The 27,559-nt window shown below is 35.5% G+C and overlaps 8 protein-coding genes and 1 pseudogene across 8 annotated transcripts; 5 read left to right on the forward strand and 4 right to left on the reverse strand.

Moving 5' to 3' along the window:
* LOC131841526 (uncharacterized) lies at positions 1-2,422 on the forward strand. The gene has a single exon (XM_059189839.1). It carries the CDS (start codon positions 77-79, stop codon positions 2,420-2,422), a length of 2,346 nt encoding a protein of 781 aa, XP_059045822.1. The 5' UTR covers positions 1-76.
* Positions 2,248-3,738, forward strand: LOC131841527 (uncharacterized). Its single transcript, XM_059189840.1, has 2 exons — positions 2,248-3,548; positions 3,620-3,738. Exons 1-2 carry the CDS (start codon positions 2,609-2,611, stop codon positions 3,736-3,738), a joined length of 1,059 nt encoding a protein of 352 aa, XP_059045823.1. The 5' UTR covers positions 2,248-2,608.
* Positions 3,739-7,042: 3,304 nt separating this feature from the next.
* On the forward strand, positions 7,043-9,000 carry LOC131841528 (uncharacterized). The gene has a single exon (XM_059189842.1). The coding sequence runs from the start codon at positions 7,498-7,500 to the stop codon at positions 8,998-9,000; it is 1,503 nt and encodes a 500-aa protein (XP_059045825.1). The 5' UTR covers positions 7,043-7,497.
* Positions 9,001-9,169: 169 nt separating this feature from the next.
* On the reverse strand, positions 9,170-11,599 carry LOC131841529 (uncharacterized). Its single transcript, XM_059189843.1, has one exon. The coding sequence runs from the start codon at positions 11,513-11,515 to the stop codon at positions 9,170-9,172; it is 2,346 nt and encodes a 781-aa protein (XP_059045826.1). The 5' UTR covers positions 11,516-11,599.
* A 5,188-nt stretch (positions 11,600-16,787) lies between these two features.
* Positions 16,788-17,629, reverse strand: LOC131841530 (uncharacterized). Its single transcript, XM_059189846.1, has 2 exons — positions 16,978-17,629; positions 16,788-16,906 (listed from the first exon to the last, which is right to left on the reverse strand). Exons 1-2 carry the CDS (start codon positions 17,627-17,629, stop codon positions 16,788-16,790), a joined length of 771 nt encoding a protein of 256 aa, XP_059045829.1.
* A 203-nt stretch (positions 17,630-17,832) lies between these two features.
* On the forward strand, positions 17,833-19,166 carry LOC131841531 (uncharacterized; the record flags this gene model as incomplete). The annotated part of the gene is made up of 1 exon (XM_059189847.1): positions 17,833-19,166. A coding segment is annotated over exon 1 (1,203 nt), but the record flags the coding sequence as incomplete, so codon positions are not given.
* Positions 19,167-19,185: 19 nt separating this feature from the next.
* On the forward strand, positions 19,186-21,620 carry LOC131841533 (uncharacterized). Its single transcript, XM_059189848.1, has one exon. It carries the CDS (start codon positions 19,275-19,277, stop codon positions 21,618-21,620), a length of 2,346 nt encoding a protein of 781 aa, XP_059045831.1. The 5' UTR covers positions 19,186-19,274.
* A 169-nt stretch (positions 21,621-21,789) lies between these two features.
* On the reverse strand, positions 21,790-23,746 carry LOC131841534 (uncharacterized; annotated as a pseudogene).
* Positions 23,747-24,278: 532 nt separating this feature from the next.
* Positions 24,279-25,226, reverse strand: LOC131841535 (uncharacterized). Its single transcript, XM_059189849.1, has one exon. It carries the CDS (start codon positions 25,224-25,226, stop codon positions 24,279-24,281), a length of 948 nt encoding a protein of 315 aa, XP_059045832.1.
* Between the last annotated feature and the right edge of the window lie 2,333 nt (positions 25,227-27,559).

The following is a 27,559-nucleotide window of genomic DNA, read 5'->3' on the forward strand; positions in this document are numbered from 1 at the left end:
AAAACCTGTTAGCTTATTCAGTAATTTACTACCTTTCGAGAAACCTATTGCGATTCGATCTAGGAAACAGTCAGAGATGGATCAAAAATTTATAGATGAAGAGATACAAAAGTTATTAAAAGATAAAATAATTGAACCTAGTCAGTCTCCATGGCGAGCACAAGTCCTTGTTACTAGTAGTGAACACCATAAAAAACGTATGGTTATAGATTATTCACAAACAATAAATAGATTTACTTTATTAGATGCATATCCACTCCCTTCTATTGAAGATGTTATAGCTAAGGTATCTAAACATAAAATATTCAGTAAAATAGACCTTAAAAGCGCGTATCATCAAGTACCTATATTGGAAAGCGAAAAATCATATACTGCCTTCGAAGCAGGAGGAAATTTATATCAGTTTCGACGAATTCCGTTTGGTGTCACCAATGGAGTGGCCGCATTTCAACGTGCAATTAATAATATCATAAAATCAGAGCAATTAGAAGGAGTTTATGCTTATCTCGATGATATCACGATTTGTGGGATAAATCAGACTGATCACGATGAAAAACTTAAAAAATTTGAAGAAATTTCTACAAAATATAATCTTACATTAAACGTGACAAAAAGTGAATTTTCAAAGACTACTATAAATCTTCTGGGATACAACATATGTAACGGAGTGATTAAACCTGATCCGGAACGTTTACGCCCTCTCCTAGAACTACCAATTCCTACTGATTCTGTTTCTTTGCGACGAGCACTAGGTATGTTTGCGCACTATGCTAAATGGATTCCTAAATTCTCATACAAAATACAACCATTTGTCAATCATAATACATTTCCGCTTACGGAGGACGCTATAAAAGCATTTGAAGATCTTAAAATAGAGATAGCTAAATCTACAGTAGCTGCTATTGAAAGCGGCATACAAATGACTGTAGAAACTGACGCTTCAGATTACGCTATTGCAGCTACGTTATCTCAAGAAGGTCGGCCAGTAGCTTTCTTTTCAAGAACACTTTCTGCTACCGAAAGGGGTCACCCTGCTATTGAAAAGGAGGCCTCGGCAATTGTAGAAAGTTTGAGAAAATGGAGACAATTACTAATAGGACGAACATTCAAACTGATTACAGATCAACGTTCTATATCATTCATGTTTAACCAGCAACATACATCAAAGATCAAAAATGAGAAGATACAGCGTTGGCGTCTTGAATTAAGTAGTTACAACTTTGACATCATATATCGACCGGGAAGAGAAAATGTCGTGGCCGACGCATTGTCACGAGCAAATACTGTCATAGCTTCGACATCGAGAAATTCATTAATGGATTTACATAACAGTCTTTGTCACCCGGGTATTACACGGATGGTACATTGGGTAAGAACTAAAAATTTGCCCTTTTCTGTTGAAGAAATCAAACGCATAAATACATTATGTCCCGTATGTGCTGAAATTAAACCTAGATTCATAAAATCTTCTGGGACTTTAATAAAGGCTACTACACCATTTGAGCGAATTTCAATGGACTTTAAGGGGCCTCTTCCAAGTAGAACTCAAAATAAGTATATTCTAACTGTAGTAGACGAATATTCTCGTTTCCCATTTGCCTTTCCATGTCCAGATTTAACAGCTGAAACCGTTAAAAGAAAATTAACTCAATTATTTGCAATCTTTGGAGTACCCACCTTTGTGCATTCTGATCGAGGAACATCCTTTGTCTCATCAGAATTAAAGGAATTTTTATGTAGCTTAGGAGTAGCTACAAGTTATTCATCACCTTATAATCCTCAAGGAAATGGCCAAACAGAGCGTTATAATGGGATTATTTGGAAAACTATTCAACTATCACTTATGTCTCTTAAGCTACCTATAAGTGCTTGGGAGTCAGTTATTACTCAGACATTACATTGCATTCGTTCATTATTATGCACCAGTACTGGGTGCACACCCCACGAGAGAATGTTTTCTCATCCACGAAGGTCATCCAATGGCCAATCAATGCCAACATGGCTAACGGAAGGAAGTACAGTGTTCATGAAAAATCTTGTGAGGAAGAGTAAGTACGATCCGTTTGTAGAAGAAGTAGAGGTACTTAATGTAAACCCACATTATTCTCAAGTGCGTTTGCAGAATGGTCGAGAAACTACAATTTCAAATAGGTACTTGGCTCCAGCTAATCCTCCTTTGTTAAATGAACCTGTAAGAGAACAGAACCCGAACGCAGAAACTGAATCATTTAATACTGATCAATCTACTGCTGACCAATTTCTAACAGACCAATCTCCCGCAGAAGAATCTCCTACTAATCAATCTCTTACAGATCAATTTCCTGCACTTCCATCCCCTGCTGAGGCAAATATATCTTCACGTCGTTCCACCAGGCTACGTCGCCCACCTAATCGGTTCCAAGATTATCAAACAGATTTCTAAGGCACGGGTGAATGTCGTGAAGCCATTAAATATAAGAAGAAGATTTTAGTTACATTTTATCTGTCAAATAGTCGTGTACAATTTTTAGTTTATTAAAGCCTAATAATGGGTAAATCTAGTTTTAATTAATAATTCAATACTATATTCATATCAATTTAATAAACTAAAAATTACTTATAATCTATAATGGATAAGTATCTAAGACCCGAAAGATTCGATGCAGATCCGTCAGCAAATATTGATCAATCTCCGCTATGGATACATTGGAAACAAACTTTTGAGAATTTTATTAGTGCTATAAATACTAAGGATAATCCTATTACTCCAGAGCAGCAATACCAAGTACTCGTCAATTACTTATCGCCGATTCTTTATGCACATATCAAAGAATGTAACAACTACACTACAGCGATTCTTAAATTAAATCAATTATTTACAAAACCTGTAAACGAAATCTATTCAAGACATCGTCTTATGAAGCGATATCAGCAATCCGGTGAGTCAGTTCATCAATATATACAAGCTCTTAAACTATTGTCGAAAGAATGTAACTTCCATAAAGTTACAGCAGAACAGAATGAAAGTGAATACATAAGAGACGCTTTCATAGGCGGACTGGTGTCACCTGTAATACGTCAAAGACTGTTAGAAAATAGTACTTTAACCCTAGATGCGGCCTTCCAGCAAGCTCAATCACTGGAGTTAGCAGAAATTCATAATCAGAATTATCTACGTGACACTAATCCTGTAATAAATAATACAAATAACTGTTCTAATATTCCAGTTTTAAAGGATTCTATGTCTGCTGACAATAAGAATACTGATGTCACCGTTGCTGCAACACCAAATTATAGAAATACGTTTGAGTCTTGTTACTTTTGTGGAAAAAAAAGACATCCACGAAGATTCTGTCCAGCAGCCAGTTCAACGTGTCTTTCATGTGGTAAGAGGGGTCATTTTGCTAAAGTCTGTCGAAATAAATCTCAACGCAACGCAGCTACCTCCAACGAAAATCAGTCAATCGAAACACTCTCCTGCATACTATCTGCTGCAGATTTAAGTAAAGCGACTGTTCCTATTATTATCAATAACAAAATTATGGCTAGAGCACTAATAGATACAGGCAGTACAGCTAGTTTTATTGACAAACGACTGGTTAACCACTATGATTTAATTGAAACACCATATCACCAAAAGATAACAATGGCCAAGTCAAACCTTATATCACATGTAAAAAGCAGATGTGCATTAACTATAGAAATACAAAAACAAAAGGTGGAAGTCAATCTTATGGTGATGGAAGGATTATGTTCTGATGTTATTCTCGGTCATGATATGTTAAGTGAACATAAATCATTAGAAATGCAATTTGGTGGTTTTAAACCCTCGCTTCAACTATGTACTCTTATAGAAGCCAAAAATAAAACCTGTTAGCTTATTCAGTAATTTACTACCTTTCGAGAAACCTATTGCGATTCGATCTAGGAAACAGTCAGAGATGGATCAAAAATTTATAGATGAAGAGATACAAAAGTTATTAAAAGATAAAATAATTGAACCTAGTCAGTCTCCATGGCGAGCACAAGTCCTTGTTACTAGTAGTGAACACCATAAAAAACGTATGGTTATAGATTATTCACAAACAATAAATAGATTTACTTTATTAGATGCATATCCACTCCCTTCTATTGAAGATGTTATAGCTAAGGTATCTAAACATAAAATATTCAGTAAAATAGACCTTAAAAGCGCGTATCATCAAGTACCTATATTGGAAAGCGAAAAATCATATACTGCCTTCGAAGCAGGAGGAAATTTATATCAGTTTCGACGAATTCCGTTTGGTGTCACCAATGGAGTGGCCGCATTTCAACGTGCAATTAATAATATCATAAAATCAGAGCAATTAGAAGGAGTTTATGCTTATCTCGATGATATCACGATTTGTGGGATAAATCAGACTGATCACGATGAAAAACTTAAAAAATTTGAAGAAATTTCTACAAAATATAATCTTACATTAAACGTGACAAAAAGTGAATTTTCAAAGACTACTATAAATCTTCTGGGATACAACATATGTAACGGAGTGATTAAACCTGATCCGGAACGTTTACGCCCTCTCCTAGAACTACCAATTCCTACTGATTCTGTTTCTTTGCGACGAGCACTAGGTATGTTTGCGCACTATGCTAAATGGATTCCTAAATTCTCATACAAAATACAACCATTTGTCAATCATAATACATTTCCGCTTACGGAGGACGCTATAAAAGCATTTGAAGATCTTAAAATAGAGATAGCTAAATCTACAGTAGCTGCTATTGAAAGCGGCATACAAATGACTGTAGAAACTGACGCTTCAGATTACGCTATTGCAGCTACGTTATCTCAAGAAGGTCGGCCAGTAGCTTTCTTTTCAAGAACACTTTCTGCTACCGAAAGGGGTCACCCTGCTATTGAAAAGGAGGCCTCGGCAATTGTAGAAAGTTTGAGAAAATGGAGACAATTACTAATAGGACGAACATTCAAACTGATTACAGATCAACGTTCTATATCATTCATGTTTAACCAGCAACATACATCAAAGATCAAAAATGAGAAGATACAGCGTTGGCGTCTTGAATTAAGTAGTTACAACTTTGACATCATATATCGACCGGGAAGAGAAAATGTCGTGGCCTAAAATCAATGAATATAGTATTAAACTATTTATACATTTTATCTGTCAAATAGTCGTGTACAATTTTTAGTTTATTAAAGCCTAATAATGGGTAAATCTAGTTTTAATTAATAATTCAATACTATATTCATATCAATTTAATAAACTAAAAATTACTTATAATCTATAATGGATAAGTATCTAAGACCCGAAAGATTCGATGCAGATCCGTCAGCAAATATTGATCAATCTCCGCTATGGATACATTGGAAACAAACTTTTGAGAATTTTATTAGTGCTATAAATACTAAGGATAATCCTATTACTCCAGAGCAGCAATACCAAGTACTCGTCAATTACTTATCGCCGATTCTTTATGCACATATCAAAGAATGTAACAACTACACTACAGCGATTCTTAAATTAAATCAATTATTTACAAAACCTGTAAACGAAATCTATTCAAGACATCGTCTTATGAAGCGATATCAGCAATCCGGTGAGTCAGTTCATCAATATATACAAGCTCTTAAACTATTGTCGAAAGAATGTAACTTCCATAAAGTTACAGCAGAACAGAATGAAAGTGAATACATAAGAGACGCTTTCATAGGCGGACTGGTGTCACCTGTAATACGTCAAAGACTGTTAGAAAATAGTACTTTAACCCTAGATGCGGCCTTCCAGCAAGCTCAATCACTGGAGTTAGCAGAAATTCATAATCAGAATTATCTACGTGACACTAATCCTGTAATAAATAATACAAATAACTGTTCTAATATTCCAGTTTTAAAGGATTCTATGTCTGCTGACAATAAGAATACTGATGTCACCGTTGCTGCAACACCAAATTATAGAAATACGTTTGAGTCTTGTTACTTTTGTGGAGAAAAAAGACATCCACGAAGATTCTGTCCAGCAGCCAGTTCAACGTGTCTTTCATGTGGTAAGAGGGGTCATTTTGCTAAAGTCTGTCGAAATAAATCTCAACGCAACGCAGCTACCTCCAACGAAAATCAGTCAATCGAAACACTCTCCTGCATACTATCTGCTGCAGATTTAAGTAAAGCGACTGTTCCTATTATTATCAATAACAAAATTATGGCTAGAGCACTAATAGATACAGGCAGTACAGCTAGTTTTATTGACAAACGACTGGTTAACCACTATGATTTAATTGAAACACCATATCACCAAAAGATAACAATGGCCAAGTCAAACCTTATATCACATGTAAAAAGCAGATGTGCATTAACTATAGAAATACAAAAACAAAAGGTGGAAGTCAATCTTATGGTGATGGAAGGATTATGTTCTGATGTTATTCTCGGTCATGATATGTTAAGTGAACATAAATCATTAGAAATGCAATTTGGTGGTTTTAAACCCTCGCTTCAACTATGTACTCTTATAGAAGCCAAAATAAAACCTGTTAGCTTATTCAGTAATTTACTACCTTTCGAGAAACCTATTGCGATTCGATCTAGGAAACAGTCAGAGATGGATCAAAAATTTATAGATGAAGAGATACAAAAGTTATTAAAAGATAAAATAATTGAACCTAGTCAGTCTCCATGGCGAGCACAAGTCCTTGTTACTAGTAGTGAACACCATAAAAAACGTATGGTTATAGATTATTCACAAACAATAAATAGATTTACTTTATTAGATGCATATCCACTCCCTTCTATTGAAGATGTTATAGCTAAGGTATCTAAACATAAAATATTCAGTAAAATAGACCTTAAAAGCGCGTATCATCAAGTACCTATATTGGAAAGCGAAAAATCATATACTGCCTTCGAAGCAGGAGGAAATTTATATCAGTTTCGACGAATTCCGTTTGGTGTCACCAATGGAGTGGCCGCATTTCAACGTGCAATTAATAATATCATAAAATCAGAGCAATTAGAAGGAGTTTATGCTTATCTCGATGATAGCTAAGGTATCTAAACATAAAATATTCAGTAAAATAGACCTTAAAAGCGCGTATCATCAAGTACCTATATTGGAAAGCGAAAAATCATATACTGCCTTCGAAGCAGGAGGAAATTTATATCAGTTTCGACGAATTCCGTTTGGTGTCACCAATGGAGTGGCCGCATTTCAACGTGCAATTAATAATATCATAAAATCAGAGCAATTAGAAGGAGTTTATGCTTATCTCGATGATATCACGATTTGTGGGATAAATCAGACTGATCACGATGAAAAACTTAAAAAATTTGAAGAAATTTCTACAAAATATAATCTTACATTAAACGTGACAAAAAGTGAATTTTCAAAGACTACTATAAATCTTCTGGGATACAACATATGTAACGGAGTGATTAAACCTGATCCGGAACGTTTACGCCCTCTCCTAGAACTACCAATTCCTACTGATTCTGTTTCTTTGCGACGAGCACTAGGTATGTTTGCGCACTATGCTAAATGGATTCCTAAATTCTCATACAAAATACAACCATTTGTCAATCATAATACATTTCCGCTTACGGAGGACGCTATAAAAGCATTTGAAGATCTTAAAATAGAGATAGCTAAATCTACAGTAGCTGCTATTGAAAGCGGCATACAAATGACTGTAGAAACTGACGCTTCAGATTACGCTATTGCAGCTACGTTATCTCAAGAAGGTCGGCCAGTAGCTTTCTTTTCAAGAACACTTTCTGCTACCGAAAGGGGTCACCCTGCTATTGAAAAGGAGGCCTCGGCAATTGTAGAAAGTTTGAGAAAATGGAGACAATTACTAATAGGACGAACATTCAAACTGATTACAGATCAACGTTCTATATCATTCATGTTTAACCAGCAACATACATCAAAGATCAAAAATGAGAAGATACAGCGTTGGCGTCTTGAATTAAGTAGTTACAACTTTGACATCATATATCGACCGGGAAGAGAAAATGTCGTGGCCGACGCATTGTCACGAGCAAATACTGTCATAGCTTCGACATCGAGAAATTCATTAATGGATTTACATAACAGTCTTTGTCACCCGGGTATTACACGGATGGTACATTGGGTAAGAACTAAAAATTTGCCCTTTTCTGTTGAAGAAATCAAACGCATAAATACATTATGTCCCGTATGTGCTGAAATTAAACCTAGATTCATAAAATCTTCTGGGACTTTAATAAAGGCTACTACACCATTTGAGCGAATTTCAATGGACTTTAAGGGGCCTCTTCCAAGTAGAACTCAAAATAAGTATATTCTAACTGTAGTAGACGAATATTCTCGTTTCCCATTTGCCTTTCCATGTCCAGATTTAACAGCTGAAACCGTTAAAAGAAAATTAACTCAATTATTTGCAATCTTTGGAGTACCCACCTTTGTGCATTCTGATCGAGGAACATCCTTTGTCTCATCAGAATTAAAGGAATTTTTATGTAGCTTAGGAGTAGCTACAAGTTATTCATCACCTTATAATCCTCAAGGAAATGGCCAAACAGAGCGTTATAATGGGATTATTTGGAAAACTATTCAACTATCACTTATGTCTCTTAAGCTACCTATAAGTGCTTGGGAGTCAGTTATTACTCAGACATTACATTGCATTCGTTCATTATTATGCACCAGTACTGGGTGCACACCCCACGAGAGAATGTTTTCTCATCCACGAAGGTCATCCAATGGCCAATCAATGCCAACATGGCTAACGGAAGGAAGTACAGTGTTCATGAAAAATCTTGTGAGGAAGAGTAAGTACGATCCGTTTGTAGAAGAAGTAGAGGTACTTAATGTAAACCCACATTATTCTCAAGTGCGTTTGCAGAATGGTCGAGAAACTACAATTTCAAATAGGTACTTGGCTCCAGCTAATCCTCCTTTGTTAAATGAACCTGTAAGAGAACAGAACCCGAACGCAGAAACTGAATCATTTAATACTGATCAATCTACTGCTATATGAATTATAATATAGACATTGATATGAATATAGTATTGAATTATTAATTAAAACTAGATTTACCCATTATTAGGCTTTAATAAACTAAAAATTGTACACGACTATTTGACAGATAAAATGTAACTAAAATCTTCTTCTTATATTTAATGGCTTCACGACATTCACCCGTGCCTTAGAAATCTGTTTGATAATCTTGGAACCGATTAGGTGGGCGACGTAGCCTGGTGGAACGACGTGAAGATATTTTTGCCTCAGCAGGGGATGGAAGTGCAGGAAATTGATCTGTAAGAGATTGATTAGTAGGAGATTCTTCTGCGGGAGATTGGTCTGTTAGAAATTGGTCAGCAGTAGATTGATCAGTATTAAATGATTCAGTTTCTGCGTTCGGGTTCTGTTCTCTTACAGGTTCATTTAACAAAGGAGGATTAGCTGGAGCCAAGTACCTATTTGAAATTGTAGTTTCTCGACCATTCTGCAAACGCACTTGAGAATAATGTGGGTTTACATTAAGTACCTCTACTTCTTCTACAAACGGATCGTACTTACTCTTCCTCACAAGATTTTTCATGAACACTGTACTTCCTTCCGTTAGCCATGTTGGCATTGATTGGCCATTGGATGACCTTCGTGGATGAGAAAACATTCTCTCGTGGGGTGTGCACCCAGTACTGGTGCATAATAATGAACGAATGCAATGTAATGTCTGAGTAATAACTGACTCCCAAGCACTTATAGGTAGCTTAAGAGACATAAGTGATAGTTGAATAGTTTTCCAAATAATCCCATTATAACGCTCTGTTTGGCCATTTCCTTGAGGATTATAAGGTGATGAATAACTTGTAGCTACTCCTAAGCTACATAAAAATTCCTTTAATTCTGATGAGACAAAGGATGTTCCTCGATCAGAATGCACAAAGGTGGGTACTCCAAAGATTGCAAATAATTGAGTTAATTTTCTTTTAACGGTTTCAGCTGTTAAATCTGGACATGGAAAGGCAAATGGGAAACGAGAATATTCGTCTACTACAGTTAGAATATACTTATTTTGAGTTCTACTTGGAAGAGGCCCCTTAAAGTCCATTGAAATTCGCTCAAATGGTGTAGTAGCCTTTATTAAAGTCCCAGAAGATTTTATGAATCTAGGTTTAATTTCAGCACATACGGGACATAATGTATTTATGCGTTTGATTTCTTCAACAGAAAAGGGCAAATTTTTAGTTCTTACCCAATGTACCATCCGTGTAATACCCGGGTGACAAAGACTGTTATGTAAATCCATTAATGAATTTCTCGATGTCGAAGCTATGACAGTATTTGCTCGTGACAATGCGTCGGCCACGACATTTTCTCTTCCCGGTCGATATATGATGTCAAAGTTGTAACTACTTAATTCAAGACGCCAACGCTGTATCTTCTCATTTTTGATCTTTGATGTATGTTGCTGGTTAAACATGAATGATATAGAACGTTGATCTGTAATCAGTTTGAATGTTCGTCCTATTAGTAATTGTCTCCATTTTCTCAAACTTTCTACAATTGCCGAGGCCTCCTTTTCAATAGCAGGGTGACCCCTTTCGGTAGCAGAAAGTGTTCTTGAAAAGAAAGCTACTGGCCGACCTTCTTGAGATAACGTAGCTGCAATAGCGTAATCTGAAGCGTCAGTTTCTACAGTCATTTGTATGCCGCTTTCAATAGCAGCTACTGTAGATTTAGCTATCTCTATTTTAAGATCTTCAAATGCTTTTATAGCGTCCTCCGTAAGCGGAAATGTATTATGATTGACAAATGGTTGTATTTTGTATGAGAATTTAGGAATCCATTTAGCATAGTGCGCAAACATACCTAGTGCTCGTCGCAAAGAAACAGAATCAGTAGGAATTGGTAGTTCTAGGAGAGGGCGTAAACGTTCCGGATCAGGTTTAATCACTCCGTTACATATGTTGTATCCCAGAAGATTTATAGTAGTCTTTGAAAATTCACTTTTTGTCACGTTTAATGTAAGATTATATTTTGTAGAAATTTCTTCAAATTTTTTAAGTTTTTCATCGTGATCAGTCTGATTTATCCCACAAATCGTGATATCATCGAGATAAGCATAAACTCCTTCTAATTGCTCTGATTTTATGATATTATTAATTGCACGTTGAAATGCGGCCACTCCATTGGTGACACCAAACGGAATTCGTCGAAACTGATATAAATTTCCTCCTGCTTCGAAGGCAGTATATGATTTTTCGCTTTCCAATATAGGTACTTGATGATACGCGCTTTTAAGGTCTATTTTACTGAATATTTTATGTTTAGATACCTTAGCTATAACATCTTCAATAGAAGGGAGTGGATATGCATCTAATAAAGTAAATCTATTTATTGTTTGTGAATAATCTATAACCATACGTTTTTTATGGTGTTCACTACTAGTAACAAGGACTTGTGCTCGCCATGGAGACTGACTAGGTTCAATTATTTTATCTTTTAATAACTTTTGTATCTCTTCATCTATAAATTTTTGATCCATCTCTGACTGTTTCCTAGATCGAATCGCAATAGGTTTCTCGAAAGGTAGTAAATTACTGAATAAGCTAACAGGTTTTATTTTGGCTTCTATAAGAGTACATAGTTGAAGCGAGGGTTTAAAACCACCAAATTGCATTTCTAATGATTTATGTTCACTTAACATATCATGACCGAGAATAACATCAGAACATAATCCTTCCATCACCATAAGATTGACTTCCACCTTTTGTTTTTGTATTTCTATAGTTAATGCACATCTGCTTTTTACATGTGATATAAGGTTTGACTTGGCCATTGTTATCTTTTGGTGATATGGTGTTTCAATTAAATCATAGTGGTTAACCAGTCGTTTGTCAATAAAACTAGCTGTACTGCCTGTATCTATTAGTGCTCTAGCCATAATTTTGTTATTGATAATAATAGGAACAGTCGCTTTACTTAAATCTGCAGCAGATAGTATGCAGGAGAGTGTTTCGATTGACTGATTTTCGTTGGAGGTAGCTGCGTTGCGTTGAGATTTATTTCGACAGACTTTAGCAAAATGACCCCTCTTACCACATGAAAGACACGTTGAACTGGCTGCTGGACAGAATCTTCGTGGATGTCTTTTTTCTCCACAAAAGTAACAAGACTCAAACGTATTTCTATAATTTGGTGTTGCAGCAACGGTGACATCAGTATTCTTATTGTCAGCAGACATAGAATCCTTTAAAACTGGAATATTAGAACAGTTATTTGTATTATTTATTACAGGATTAGTGTCACGTAGATAATTCTGATTATGAATTTCTGCTTCCAATGATTGAATTGTGCATCTAGGGTTGAGCTATTTGTCATTTGTGAGCCAAGTACCTATTTGAAAAGTTTCTCGACCATTCTGCAAATCTAGGGTTAAAGTACTATTTATACATGTTCTTATTCATTGGATGTCGTGGATACTACAGTTAGTAATAATATACTTATTTAAGTGATAGTTCTGTTTGGCCATTTCCTTGAGGATTATAAGGTGATGAATAACTTGTAGCTACTCCTAAGCTACATAAAAATTCCTTTAATTCTGATGAGACAAAGGATGTTCTCGATCAGAATGAAAGGTGGGTACTCCAAAGATTGCAAATAATTGAGTTAATTTTCTTTTAACGGTTTCAGCTGTTAAACTGGACATGGAAAGGCAAATGGGAAACGAGAATATTCGTCTACTACAGTTAGAATATACTTATTTTGAGTTCTACCCAGAAGAGGCCCCTTAAAGTCCATTGAAAGCTCAAATGGTGTAGTAGCCTTTATTAAAGTCCCAGAAGATTTTATGAATCTAGGTTTAATTTCAGCACATACGGGACATAATGTATTTATGCGTTTGATTTCTTCAACAGAAAAGGGCAAATTTTTAGTTCTTACCCAATGTACCATCCGTGTAATACCCGGGTGACAAAGACTGTTATGTAAATCCATTAATGAATTTCTCGATGTCGAAGCTATGACAGTATTTGCTCGTGACAATGCGTCGGCCACGACATTTTCTCTTCCCGGTCGATATATGATGTCAAAGTTGTAACTACTTAATTCAAGACGCCAACGCTGTATCTTCTCATTTTTGATCTTTGATGTATGTTGCTGGTTAAACATGAATGATATAGAACGTTGATCTGTAATCAGTTTGAATGTTCGTCCTATTAGTAATTGTCTCCATTTTCTCAAACTTTCTACAATTGCCGAGGCCTCCTTTTCAATAGCAGGGTGACCCCTTTCGGTAGCAGAAAGTGTTCTTGAAAAGAAAGCTACTGGCCGACCTTCTTGAGATAACGTAGCTGCAATAGCGTAATCTGAAGCGTCAGTTTCTACAGTCATTTGTATGCCGCTTTCAATAGCAGCTACTGTAGATTTAGCTATCTCTATTTTAAGATCTTCAAATGCTTTTATAGCGTCCTCCGTAAGCGGAAATGTATTATGATTGACAAATGGTTGTATTTTGTATGAGAATTTAGGAATCCATTTAGCATAGTGCGCAAACATACCTAGTGCTCGTCGCAAAGAAACAGAATCAGTAGGAATTGGTAGTTCTAGGAGAGGGCGTAAACGTTCCGGATCAGGTTTAATCACTCCGTTACATATGTTGTATCCCAGAAGATTTATAGTAGTCTTTGAAAATTCACTTTTTGTCACGTTTAATGTAAGATTATATTTTGTAGAAATTTCTTCAAATTTTTTAAGTTTTTCATCGTGATCAGTCTGATTTATCCCACAAATCGTGATATCATCGAGATAAGCATAAACTCCTTCTAATTGCTCTGATTTTATGATATTATTAATTGCACGTTGAAATGCGGCCACTCCATTGGTGACACCAAACGGAATTCGTCGAAACTGATATAAATTTCCTCCTGCTTCGAAGGCAGTATATGATTTTTCGCTTTCCAATATAGGTACTTGATGATACGCGCTTTTAAGGTCTATTTTACTGAATATTTTATGTTTAGATACCTTAGCTATAACATCTTCAATAGAAGGGAGTGGATATGCATCTAATAAAGTAAATCTATTTATTGTTTGTGAATAATCTATAACCATACGTTTTTTATGGTGTTCACTACTAGTAACAAGGACTTGTGCTCGCCATGGAGACTGACTAGGTTCAATTATTTTATCTTTTAATAACTTTTGTATCTCTTCATCTATAAATTTTTGATCCATCTCTGACTGTTTCCTAGATCGAATCGCAATAGGTTTCTCGAAAGGTAGTAAATTACTGAATAAGCTAACAGGTTTTATTTTGGCTTCTATAAGAGTACATAGTTGAAGCGAGGGTTTAAAACCACCAAATTGCATTTCTAATGATTTATGTTCACTTAACATATCATGACCGAGAATAACATCAGAACATAATCCTTCCATCACCATAAGATTGACTTCCACCTTTTGTTTTTGTATTTCTATAGTTAATGCACATCTGCTTTTTACATGTGATATAAGGTTTGACTTGGCCATTGTTATCTTTTGGTGATATGGTGTTTCAATTAAATCATAGTGGTTAACCAGTCGTTTGTCAATAAAACTAGCTGTACTGCCTGTATCTATTAGTGCTCTAGCCATAATTTTGTTATTGATAATAATAGGAACAGTCGCTTTACTTAAATCTGCAGCAGATAGTATGCAGGAGAGTGTTTCGATTGACTGATTTTCGTTGGAGGTAGCTGCGTTGCGTTGAGATTTATTTCGACAGACTTTAGCAAAATGACCCCTCTTACCACATGAAAGACACGTTGAACTGGCTGCTGGACAGAATCTTCGTGGATGTCTTTTTTCTCCACAAAAGTAACAAGACTCAAACGTATTTCTATAATTTGGTGTTGCAGCAACGGTGACATCAGTATTCTTATTGTCAGCAGACATAGAATCCTTTAAAACTGGAATATTAGAACAGTTATTTGTATTATTTATTACAGGATTAGTGTCACGTAGATAATTCTGATTATGAATTTCTGCTAACTCCAGTGATTGAGCTTGCTGGAAGGCCGCATCTAGGGTTAAAGTACTATTTTCTAACAGTCTTTGACGTATTACAGGTGACACCAGTCCGCCTATGAAAGCGTCTCTTATGTATTCACTTTCATTCTGTTCTGCTGTAACTTTATGGAAGTTACATTCTTTCGACAATAGTTTAAGAGCTTGTATATATTGATGAACTGACTCACCGGATTGCTGAGTGAGTTATCGCTTCATAAGACGATGTCTTGAATAGATTTCGTTTACAGGTTTTGTAAATAATTGATTTAATTTAAGAATCGCTGTAGTGTAGTTGTTACATTCTTTGATATGTGCATAAAGAATCGGCGATAAGTAATTGACGAGTACTTGGTATTGCTGCTCAAATGGAGTAATAGGATTATCCTTAGTATTTATAGCACTAATAAAATTCTCAAAAGTTTAGTTTACCCAATGACATGTCAAAGTTGTAACTACTTAATTCAAGACGCCAGCGCTGTATCTTCTGATTTTTGATCTTTGATGTATGTTGCTTGTTAAACATGAATAATATAGAACGTTGATCTGTAATCAGTTTGAATGTTCGTCCTATTAGTAATTGTCTCCATTTTCTCAAACTTTCTACAATTGCCGAGGCCTCCTTTTCAATAGCAGGGTGACCCCTTTCGGTAGCAGAAAGTGTTCTTGAAAAGAAAGCTACTGGCCGACCTTCTTGAGATAACGTAGCTGCAATAGCGTAATCTGAAGCGTCAGTTTCTACAGTCATTTGTATGCCGCTTTCAATAGCAGCTACTGTAGATTTAGCTATCTCTATTTTAAGATCTTCAAATGCTTTTATAGCGTCCTCCGTAAGCGGAAATGTATTATGATTGACAAATGGTTGTATTTTGTATGAGAATTTAGGAATCCATTTAGCATAGTGCGCAAACATACCTAGTGCTCGTCGCAAAGAAACAGAATCAGTAGGAATTGGTAGTTCTAGGAGAGGGCGTAAACGTTCCGGATCAGGTTTAATCACTCCGTTACATATGTTGTATCCCAGAAGATTTATAGTAGTCTTTGAAAATTCACTTTTTGTCACGTTTAATGTAAGATTATATTTTGTAGAAATTTCTTCAAATTTTTTAAGTTTTTCATCGTGATCAGTCTGATTTATCCCACAAATCGTGATATCATCGAGATAAGCATAAACTCCTTCTAATTGCTCTGATTTTATGATATTATTAATTGCACGTTGAAATGCGGCCACTCCATTGGTGACACCAAACGGAATTCGTCGAAACTGATATAAATTTCCTCCTGCTTCGAAGGCAGTATATGATTTTTCGCTTTCCAATATAGGTACTTGATGATACGCGCTTTTAAGGTCTATTTTACTGAATATTTTATGTTTAGATACCTTAGCTATAACATCTTCAATAGAAGGGAGTGGATATGCATCTAATAAAGTAAATCTATTTATTGTTTGTGAATAATCTATAACCATACGTTTTTTATGGTGTTCACTACTAGTAACAAGGACTTGTGCTCGCCATGGAGACTGACTAGGTTCAATTATTTTATCTTTTAATAACTTTTGTATCTCTTCATCTATAAATTTTTGATCCATCTCTGACTGTTTCCTAGATCGAATCGCAATAGGTTTCTCGAAAGGTAGTAAATTACTGAATAAGCTAACAGGTTTTATTTTGGCTTCTATAAGAGTACATAGTTGAAGCGAGGGTTTAAAACCACCAAATTGCATTTCTAATGATTTATGTTCACTTAACATATCATGACCGAGAATAACATCAGAACATAATCCTTCCATCACCATAAGATTGACTTCCACCTTTTGTTTTTGTATTTCTATAGTTAATGCACATCTGCTTTTTACATGTGATATAAGGTTTGACTTGGCCATTGTTATCTTTTGGTGATATGGTGTTTCAATTAAATCATAGTGGTTAACCAGTCGTTTGTCAATAAAACTAGCTGTACTGCCTGTATCTATTAGTGCTCTAGCCATAATTTTGTTATTGATAATAATAGGAACAGTCGCTTTACTTAAATCTGCAGCAGATAGTATGCAGGAGAGTGTTTCGATTGACTGATTTTCGTTGGAGGTAGCTGCGTTGCGTTGAGATTTATTTCGACAGACTTTAGCAAAATGACCCCTCTTACCACATGAAAGACACGTTGAACTGGCTGCTGGACAGAATCTTCGTGGATGTCTTTTTTCTCCACAAAAGTAACAAGACTCAAACGTATTTCTATAATTTGGTGTTGCAGCAACGGTGACATCAGTATTCTTATTGTCAGCAGACATAGAATCCTTTAAAACTGGAATATTAGAACAGTTATTTGTATTATTTATTACAGGATTAGTGTCACGTAGATAATTCTGATTATGAATTTCTGCTAACTCCAGTGATTGAGCTTGCTGGAAGGCCGCATCTAGGGTTAAAGTACTATTTTCTAACAGTCTTTGACGTATTACAGGTGACACCAGTCCGCCTATGAAAGCGTCTCTTATGTATTCACTTTCATTCTGTTCTGCTGTAACTTTATGGAAGTTACATTCTTTCGACAATAGTTTAAGAGCTTGTATATATTGATGAACTGACTCACCGGATTGCTGATATCGCTTCATAAGACGATGTCTTGAATAGATTTCGTTTACAGGTTTTGTAAATAATTGATTTAATTTAAGAATCGCTGTAGTGTAGTTGTTACATTCTTTGATATGTGCATAAAGAATCGGCGATAAGTAATTGACGAGTACTTGTCTAAAATCTTCTTCTTATATTTAATGTCGTGAAGCCATTAAATATAAGAAGAAGATTTTAGTTACATTTTATCTGTCAAATAGTCGTGTACAATTTTTAGTTTATTAAAGCCTAATAATGGGTAAATCTAGTTTTAATTAATAATTCAATACTATATTCATATCAATTTAATAAACTAAAAATTACTTATAATCTATAATGGATAAGTATCTAAGACCCGAAAGATTCGATGCAGATCCGTCAGCAAATATTGATCAATCTCCGCTATGGATACATTGGAAACAAACTTTTGAGAATTTTATTAGTGCTATAAATACTAAGGATAATCCTATTACTCCAGAGCAGCAATACCAAGTACTCGTCAATTACTTATCGCCGATTCTTTATGCACATATCAAAGAATGTAACAACTACACTACAGCGATTCTTAAATTAAATCAATTATTTACAAAACCTGTAAACGAAATCTATTCAAGACATCGTCTTATGAAGCGATATCAGCAATCCGGTGAGTCAGTTCATCAATATATACAAGCTCTTAAACTATTGTCGAAAGAATGTAACTTCCATAAAGTTACAGCAGAACAGAATGAAAGTGAATACATAAGAGACGCTTTCATAGGCGGACTGGTGTCACCTGTAATACGTCAAAGACTGTTAGAAAATAGTACTTTAACCCTAGATGCGGCCTTCCAGCAAGCTCAATCACTGGAGTTAGCAGAAATTCATAATCAGAATTATCTACGTGACACTAATCCTGTAATAAATAATACAAATAACTGTTCTAATATTCCAGTTTTAAAGGATTCTATGTCTGCTGACAATAAGAATACTGATGTCACCGTTGCTGCAACACCAAATTATAGAAATACGTTTGAGTCTTGTTACTTTTGTGGAGAAAAAAGACATCCACGAAGATTCTGTCCAGCAGCCAGTTCAACGTGTCTTTCATGTGGTAAGAGGGGTCATTTTGCTAAAGTCTGTCGAAATAAATCTCAACGCAACGCAGCTACCTCCAACGAAAATCAGTCAATCGAAACACTCTCCTGCATACTATCTGCTGCAGATTTAAGTAAAGCGACTGTTCCTATTATTATCAATAACAAAATTATGGCTAGAGCACTAATAGATACAGGCAGTACAGCTAGTTTTATTGACAAACGACTGGTTAACCACTATGATTTAATTGAAACACCATATCACCAAAAGATAACAATGGCCAAGTCAAACCTTATATCACATGTAAAAAGCAGATGTGCATTAACTATAGAAATACAAAAACAAAAGGTGGAAGTCAATCTTATGGTGATGGAAGGATTATGTTCTGATGTTATTCTCGGTCATGATATGTTAAGTGAACATAAATCATTAGAAATGCAATTTGGTGGTTTTAAACCCTCGCTTCAACTATGTACTCTTATAGAAGCCAAAATAAAACCTGTTAGCTTATTCAGTAATTTACTACCTTTCGAGAAACCTATTGCGATTCGATCTAGGAAACAGTCAGAGATGGATCAAAAATTTATAGATGAAGAGATACAAAAGTTATTAAAAGATAAAATAATTGAACCTAGTCAGTCTCCATGGCGAGCACAAGTCCTTGTTACTAGTAGTGAACACCATAAAAAACGTATGGTTATAGATTATTCACAAACAATAAATAGATTTACTTTATTAGATGCATATCCACTCCCTTCTATTGAAGATGTTATAGCTAAGGTATCTAAACATAAAATATTCAGTAAAATAGACCTTAAAAGCGCGTATCATCAAGTACCTATATTGGAAAGCGAAAAATCATATACTGCCTTCGAAGCAGGAGGAAATTTATATCAGTTTCGACGAATTCCGTTTGGTGTCACCAATGGAGTGGCCGCATTTCAACGTGCAATTAATAATATCATAAAATCAGAGCAATTAGAAGGAGTTTATGCTTATCTCGATGATATCACGATTTGTGGGATAAATCAGACTGATCACGATGAAAAACTTAAAAAATTTGAAGAAATTTCTACAAAATATAATCTTACATTAAACGTGACAAAAAGTGAATTTTCAAAGACTACTATAAATCTTCTGGGATACAACATATGTAACGGAGTGATTAAACCTGATCCGGAACGTTTACGCCCTCTCCTAGAACTACCAATTCCTACTGATTCTGTTTCTTTGCGACGAGCACTAGGTATGTTTGCGCACTATGCTAAATGGATTCCTAAATTCTCATACAAAATACAACCATTTGTCAATCATAATACATTTCCGCTTACGGAGGACGCTATAAAAGCATTTGAAGATCTTAAAATAGAGATAGCTAAATCTACAGTAGCTGCTATTGAAAGCGGCATACAAATGACTGTAGAAACTGACGCTTCAGATTACGCTATTGCAGCTACGTTATCTCAAGAAGGTCGGCCAGTAGCTTTCTTTTCAAGAACACTTTCTGCTACCGAAAGGGGTCACCCTGCTATTGAAAAGGAGGCCTCGGCAATTGTAGAAAGTTTGAGAAAATGGAGACAATTACTAATAGGACGAACATTCAAACTGATTACAGATCAACGTTCTATATCATTCATGTTTAACCAGCAACATACATCAAAGATCAAAAATGAGAAGATACAGCGTTGGCGTCTTGAATTAAGTAGTTACAACTTTGACATCATATATCGACCGGGAAGAGAAAATGTCGTGGCCGACGCATTGTCACGAGCAAATACTGTCATAGCTTCGACATCGAGAAATTCATTAATGGATTTACATAACAGTCTTTGTCACCCGGGTATTACACGGATGGTACATTGGGTAAGAACTAAAAATTTGCCCTTTTCTGTTGAAGAAATCAAACGCATAAATACATTATGTCCCGTATGTGCTGAAATTAAACCTAGATTCATAAAATCTTCTGGGACTTTAATAAAGGCTACTACACCATTTGAGCGAATTTCAATGGACTTTAAGGGGCCTCTTCCAAGTAGAACTCAAAATAAGTATATTCTAACTGTAGTAGACGAATATTCTCGTTTCCCATTTGCCTTTCCATGTCCAGATTTAACAGCTGAAACCGTTAAAAGAAAATTAACTCAATTATTTGCAATCTTTGGAGTACCCACCTTTGTGCATTCTGATCGAGGAACATCCTTTGTCTCATCAGAATTAAAGGAATTTTTATGTAGCTTAGGAGTAGCTACAAGTTATTCATCACCTTATAATCCTCAAGGAAATGGCCAAACAGAGCGTTATAATGGGATTATTTGGAAAACTATTCAACTATCACTTATGTCTCTTAAGCTACCTATAAGTGCTTGGGAGTCAGTTATTACTCAGACATTACATTGCATTCGTTCATTATTATGCACCAGTACTGGGTGCACACCCCACGAGAGAATGTTTTCTCATCCACGAAGGTCATCCAATGGCCAATCAATGCCAACATGGCTAACGGAAGGAAGTACAGTGTTCATGAAAAATCTTGTGAGGAAGAGTAAGTACGATCCGTTTGTAGAAGAAGTAGAGGTACTTAATGTAAACCCACATTATTCTCAAGTGCGTTTGCAGAATGGTCGAGAAACTACAATTTCAAATAGGTACTTGGCTCCAGCTAATCCTCCTTTGTTAAATGAACCTGTAAGAGAACAGAACCCGAACGCAGAAACTGAATCATTTAATACTGATCAATCTACTGCTGACCAATTTCTAACAGACCAATCTCCCGCAGAAGAATCTCCTACTAATCAATCTCTTACAGATCAATTTCCTGCACTTCCATCCCCTGCTGAGGCAAATATATCTTCACGTCGTTCCACCAGGCTACGTCGCCCACCTAATCGGTTCCAAGATTATCAAACAGATTTCTAAGGCACGGGTGAATGTCGTGAAGCCATTAAATATAAGAAGAAGATTTTAGTTACATTTTATCTGTCAAATAGTCGTGTACAATTTTTAGTTTATTAAAGCCTAATAATGGGTAAATCTAGTTTTAATTAATAATTCAATACTATATTCATATCAATGTCTATATTATAATTCATATAGCAGTAGATTGATCAGTATTAAATGATTCAGTTTCTGCGTTCGGGTTCTGTTCTCTTACAGGTTCATTTAACAAAGGAGGATTAGCTGGAGCCAAGTACCTATTTGAAATTGTAGTTTCTCGACCATTCTGCAAACGCACTTGAGAATAATGTGGGTTTACATTAAGTACCTCTACTTCTTCTACAAACGGATCGTACTTACTCTTCCTCACAAGATTTTTCATGAACACTGTACTTCCTTCCGTTAGCCATGTTGGCATTGATTGGCCATTGGATGACCTTCGTGGATGAGAAAACATTCTCTCGTGGGGTGTGCACCCAGTACTGGTGCATAATAATGAACGAATGCAATGTAATGTCTGAGTAATAACTGACTCCCAAGCACTTATAGGTAGCTTAAGAGACATAAGTGATAGTTGAATAGTTTTCCAAATAATCCCATTATAACGCTCTGTTTGGCCATTTCCTTGAGGATTATAAGGTGATGAATAACTTGTAGCTACTCCTAAGCTACATAAAATTCCTTTAATTCTGATGAGACAAAGGATGTTCCTCGATCAGAATGCACAAAGGTGGGTACTCCAAAGATTGCAAATAATTGAGTTAATTTTCTTTTAACGGTTTCAGCTGTTAAATCTGGACATGGAAAGGCAAATGGGAAACGAGAATATTCGTCTACTACAGTTAGAATATACTTATTTTGAGTTCTACTTGGAAGAGGCCCCTTAAAGTCCATTGAAATTCGCTCAAATGGTGTAGTAGCCTTTATTAAAGTCCCAGAAGATTTTATGAATCTAGGTTTAATTTCAGCACATACGGGACATAATGTATTTATGCGTTTGATTTCTTCAACAGAAAAGGGCAAATTTTTAGTTCTTACCCAATGTACCATCCGTGTAATACCCGGGTGACAAAGACTGTTATGTAAATCCATTAATGAATTTCTCGATGTCGAAGCTATGACAGTATTTGCTCGTGACAATGCGTCGGCCACGACATTTTCTCTTCCCGGTCGATATATGATGTCAAAGTTGTAACTACTTAATTCAAGACGCCAACGCTGTATCTTCTCATTTTTGATCTTTGATGTATGTTGCTGGTTAAACATGAATGATATAGAACGTTGATCTGTAATCAGTTTGAATGTTCGTCCTATTAGTAATTGTCTCCAATTTCTCAAACTTTCTACAATTGCCGAGGCCTCCTTTTCAATAGCAGGGTGACCCCTTTCGGTAGCAGAAAGTGTTCTTGAAAAGAAAGCTACTGGCCGACCTTCTTGAGATAACGTAGCTGCAATAGCGTAATCTGAAGCGTCAGTTTCTACAGTCATTTGTATGCCGCTTTCAATAGCAGCTACTGTAGATTTAGCTATCTCTATTTTAAGATCTTCAAATGCTTTTATAGCGTCCTCCGTAAGCGGAAATGTATTATGATTGACAAATGGTTGTATTTTGTATGAGAATTTAGGAATCCATTTAGCATAGTGCGCAAACATACCTAGTGCTCGTCGCAAAGAAACAGAATCAGTAGGAATTGGTAGTTCTAGGAGAGGGCGTAAACGTTCCGGATCAGGTTTAATCACTCCGTTACATATGTTGTATCCCAGAAGATTTATAGTAGTCTTTGAAAATTCACTTTTTGTCACGTTTAATGTAAGATTATATTTTGTAGAAATTTCTTCAAATTTTTTAAGTTTTTCATCGTGATCAGTCTGATTTATCCCACAAATCGTGATATCATCGAGATAAGCATAAACTCCTTCTAATTGCTCTGATTTTATGATATTATTAATTGCACGTTGAAATGCGGCCACTCCATTGGTGACACCAAACGGAATTCGTCGAAACTGATATAAATTTCCTCCTGCTTCGAAGGCAGTATATGATTTTTCGCTTTCCAATATAGGTACTTGATGATACGCGCTTTTAAGGTCTATTTTACTGAATATTTTATGTTTAGATACCTTAGCTATCATCGAGATAAGCATAAACTCCTTCTAATTGCTCTGATTTTATGATATTATTAATTGCACGTTGAAATGCGGCCACTCCATTGGTGACACCAAACGGAATTCGTCGAAACTGATATAAATTTCCTCCTGCTTCGAAGGCAGTATATGATTTTTCGCTTTCCAATATAGGTACTTGATGATACGCGCTTTTAAGGTCTATTTTACTGAATATTTTATGTTTAGATACCTTAGCTATAACATCTTCAATAGAAGGGAGTGGATATGCATCTAATAAAGTAAATCTATTTATTGTTTGTGAATAATCTATAACCATACGTTTTTTATGGTGTTCACTACTAGTAACAAGGACTTGTGCTCGCCATGGAGACTGACTAGGTTCAATTATTTTATCTTTTAATAACTTTTGTATCTCTTCATCTATAAATTTTTGATCCATCTCTGACTGTTTCCTAGATCGAATCGCAATAGGTTTCTCGAAAGGTAGTAAATTACTGAATAAGCTAACAGGTTTTATTTGGCTTCTATAAGAGTACATAGTTGAAGCGAGGGTTTAAAACCACCAAATTGCATTTCTAATGATTTATGTTCACTTAACATATCATGACCGAGAATAACATCAGAACATAATCCTTCCATCACCATAAGATTGACTTCCACCTTTTGTTTTTGTATTTCTATAGTTAATGCACATCTGCTTTTTACATGTGATATAAGGTTTGACTTGGCCATTGTTATCTTTTGGTGATATGGTGTTTCAATTAAATCATAGTGGTTAACCAGTCGTTTGTCAATAAAACTAGCTGTACTGCCTGTATCTATTAGTGCTCTAGCCATAATTTTGTTATTGATAATAATAGGAACAGTCGCTTTACTTAAATCTGCAGCAGATAGTATGCAGGAGAGTGTTTCGATTGACTGATTTTCGTTGGAAGTAGCTGCGTTGCGTTGAGATTTATTTCGACAGACTTTAGCAAAATGACCCCTCTTACCACATGAAAGACACGTTGAACTGGCTGCTGGACAGAATCTTCGTGGATGTCTTTTTTCTCCACAAAAGTAACAAGACTCAAACGTATTTCTATAATTTGGTGTTGCAGCAACGGTGACATCAGTATTCTTATTGTCAGCAGACATAGAATCCTTTAAAACTGGAATATTAGAACAGTTATTTGTATTATTTATTACAGGATTAGTGTCACGTAGATAATTCTGATTATGAATTTCTTTTAACTCCAGTGATTGAGCTTGCTGGAAGGCCGCATCTAGGGTTAAAGTACTATTTTCTAACAGTCTTTGACGTATTACAGGTGACACCAGTCCGCCTATGAAAGCGTCTCTTATGTATTCACTTTCATTCTGTTCTGCTGTAACTTTATGGAAGTTACATTCTTTCGACAATAGTTTAAGAGCTTGTATATATTGATGAACTGACTCACCGGATTGCTGATATCGCTTCATAAGACGATGTCTTGAATAGATTTCGTTTACAGGTTTTGTAAATAATTGATTTAATTTAAGAATCGCTGTAGTGTAGTTGTTACATTCTTTGATATGTGCATAAAGAATCGGCGATAAGTAATTGACGAGTACTTGGTATTGCTGCTCTGGAGTAATAGGATTATCCTTAGTATTTATAGCACTAATAAAAATTCTCAAAAGTTTGTTTCGACATGTCAAAGTTGTAACTACTTAATTCAAGACGCCAACGCTGTATCTTCTCATTTTTGATCTTTGATGTATGTTGCTGGTTAAACATGAATGATATAGAACGTTGATCTGTAATCAGTTTGAATGTTCGTCCTATTAGTAATTGTCTCCATTTTCTCAAACTTTCTACAATTGCCGAGGCCTCCTTTTCAATAGCAGGGTGACCCCTTTCGGTAGCAGAAAGTGTTCTTGAAAAGAAAGCTACTGGCCGACCTTCTTGAGATAACGTAGCTGCAATAGCGTAATCTGAAGCGTCAGTTTCTACAGTCATTTGTATGCCGCTTTCAATAGCAGCTACTGTAGATTTAGCTATCTCTATTTTAAGATCTTCAAATGCTTTTATAGCGTCCTCCGTAAGCGGAAATGTATTATGATTGACAAATGGTTGTATTTTGTATGAGAATTTAGGAATCCATTTAGCATAGTGCGCAAACATACCTAGTGCTCGTCGCAAAGAAACAGAATCAGTAGGAATTGGTAGTTCTAGGAGAGGGCGTAAACGTTCCGGATCAGGTTTAATCACTCCGTTACATATGTTGTATCCCAGAAGATTTATAGTAGTCTTTGAAAATTCACTTTTTGTCACGTTTAATGTAAGATTATATTTTGTAGAAATTTCTTCAAATTTTTTAAGTTTTTCATCGTGATCAGTCTGATTTATCCCACAAATCGTGATATCATCGAGATAAGCATAAACTCCTTCTAATTGCTCTGATTTTATGATATTATTAATTGCACGTTGAAATGGCCACTCCATTGGTGACACCAAACGGAATTCGTCGAAACTGATATAAATTTCCTCCTGCTTCGAAGGCAGTATATGATTTTTCGCTTTCCAATATAGGTACTTGATGATACGCGCTTTTAAGGTCTATTTTACTGAATATTTTATGTTTAGATACCTTAGCTATAACATCTTCAATAGAAGGGAGTGGATATGCATCTAATAAAGTAAATCTATTTATTGTTTGTGAATAATCTATAACCATACGTTTTTTATGGTGTTCACTACTAGTAACAAGGACTTGTGCTCGCCATGGAGACTGACTAGGTTCAATTATTTTATCTTTTAATAACTTTTGTATCTCTTCATCTATAAATTTTTGATCCATCTCTGACTGTTTCCTAGATCGAATCGCAATAGGTTTCTCGAAAGGTAGTAAATTACTGAATAAGCTAACAGGTTTTATTTTGGCTTCTATAAGAGTACATAGTTGAAGCGAGGGTTTAAAACCACCAAATTGCCTTCTAATGATTTATGTTCACTTAACATATCATGACCGAGAATAACATCAGAACATAATCCTTCCATCACCATAAGATTGACTTCCACCTTTTGTTTTGTATTTCTATAGTTAATGCACATCTGCTTTTTATATGTGATATAAGGTTTGACTTGGCCATTGTTATCTTTTGGTGATATGGTGTTTCAATTAAATCATAGTGGTTAACCAGTCGTTTGTCAATAAAACTAGCTGTACTGCCTGTATCTATTAGTGCTCTAGCCATAATTTTGTTATTGATAATAATAGGAACAGTCGCTTTACTTAAATCTGCAGCAGATAGTATGCAGGAGAGTGTTTCGATTGACTGATTTTCGTTGGAGGTAGCTGCGTTGCGTTGAGATTTATTTCGACAGACTTTAGCAAAATGACCCCTCTTACCACATGAAAGACACGTTGAACTGGCTGCTGGACAGAATCTTCGTGGATGTCTTTTTTCCACAAAAGTAACAAGACTCAAAAGTATTTCTATAATTTGGTGTTGCAGCAACGGTGACATCAGTATTCTTATTGTCAGCAGACATAGAATCCTTTAAAACTGGAATATTAGAACAGTTATTTGTATTATTTATTACAGGATTAGTGTCACGTAGATAATTCTGATTATGAATTTCTGCTAACTCCAGTGATTGAGCTTGCTGGAAGGCCGCATCTAGGGTTAAAGTACTATTTTCTAACAGTCTTTGACGTATTACAGGTGACACCAGTCCGCCTATGAAAGCGTCTCTTATGTATTCACTTTCATTCTGTTCTGCTGTAACTTTATGGAAGTTACATTCTTTCGACAATAGTTTAAGAGCT

Source organism: Achroia grisella, unplaced genomic scaffold (genome assembly GCF_030625045.1).
Source record: "Achroia grisella isolate CSIRO2021 unplaced genomic scaffold, CSIRO_AGI_Agris_v1 utg18268, whole genome shotgun sequence".
Lineage (NCBI taxonomy): Eukaryota > Metazoa > Arthropoda > Insecta > Lepidoptera > Pyralidae > Achroia > Achroia grisella.

What these genes read in the sequence shown, in the direction of transcription:
- LOC131841526 (XM_059189839.1), top strand. Translation starts at nt 77, where the DNA reads ATGGATCAAAAATTTATAGATGAAGAGATACAAAAGTTATTAAAAGAT.
- LOC131841527 (XM_059189840.1), top strand. Translation starts at nt 2,609, where the DNA reads ATGGATAAGTATCTAAGACCCGAAAGATTCGATGCAGATCCGTCAGCA. An exon ending in AGCACTAATAGATACAGGCA is followed by an intron (nt 3,549 to 3,619) that starts GTACAGCTAGTT and finishes TATCACCAAAAG; the next exon opens with ATAACAATGGCCAAGTCAAA.
- LOC131841528 (XM_059189842.1), top strand. Translation starts at nt 7,498, where the DNA reads ATGTTTGCGCACTATGCTAAATGGATTCCTAAATTCTCATACAAAATA.
- LOC131841529 (XM_059189843.1), bottom strand. Translation starts at nt 11,515, where the DNA reads ATGGATCAAAAATTTATAGATGAAGAGATACAAAAGTTATTAAAAGAT.
- LOC131841530 (XM_059189846.1), bottom strand. Translation starts at nt 17,629, where the DNA reads ATGAAGCGATATCAGCAATCCGGTGAGTCAGTTCATCAATATATACAA. An exon ending in AGCACTAATAGATACAGGCA is followed by an intron (nt 16,907 to 16,977) that starts GTACAGCTAGTT and finishes TATCACCAAAAG; the next exon opens with ATAACAATGGCCAAGTCAAA.
- LOC131841533 (XM_059189848.1), top strand. Translation starts at nt 19,275, where the DNA reads ATGGATCAAAAATTTATAGATGAAGAGATACAAAAGTTATTAAAAGAT.
- LOC131841535 (XM_059189849.1), bottom strand. Translation starts at nt 25,226, where the DNA reads ATGAAGCGATATCAGCAATCCGGTGAGTCAGTTCATCAATATATACAA.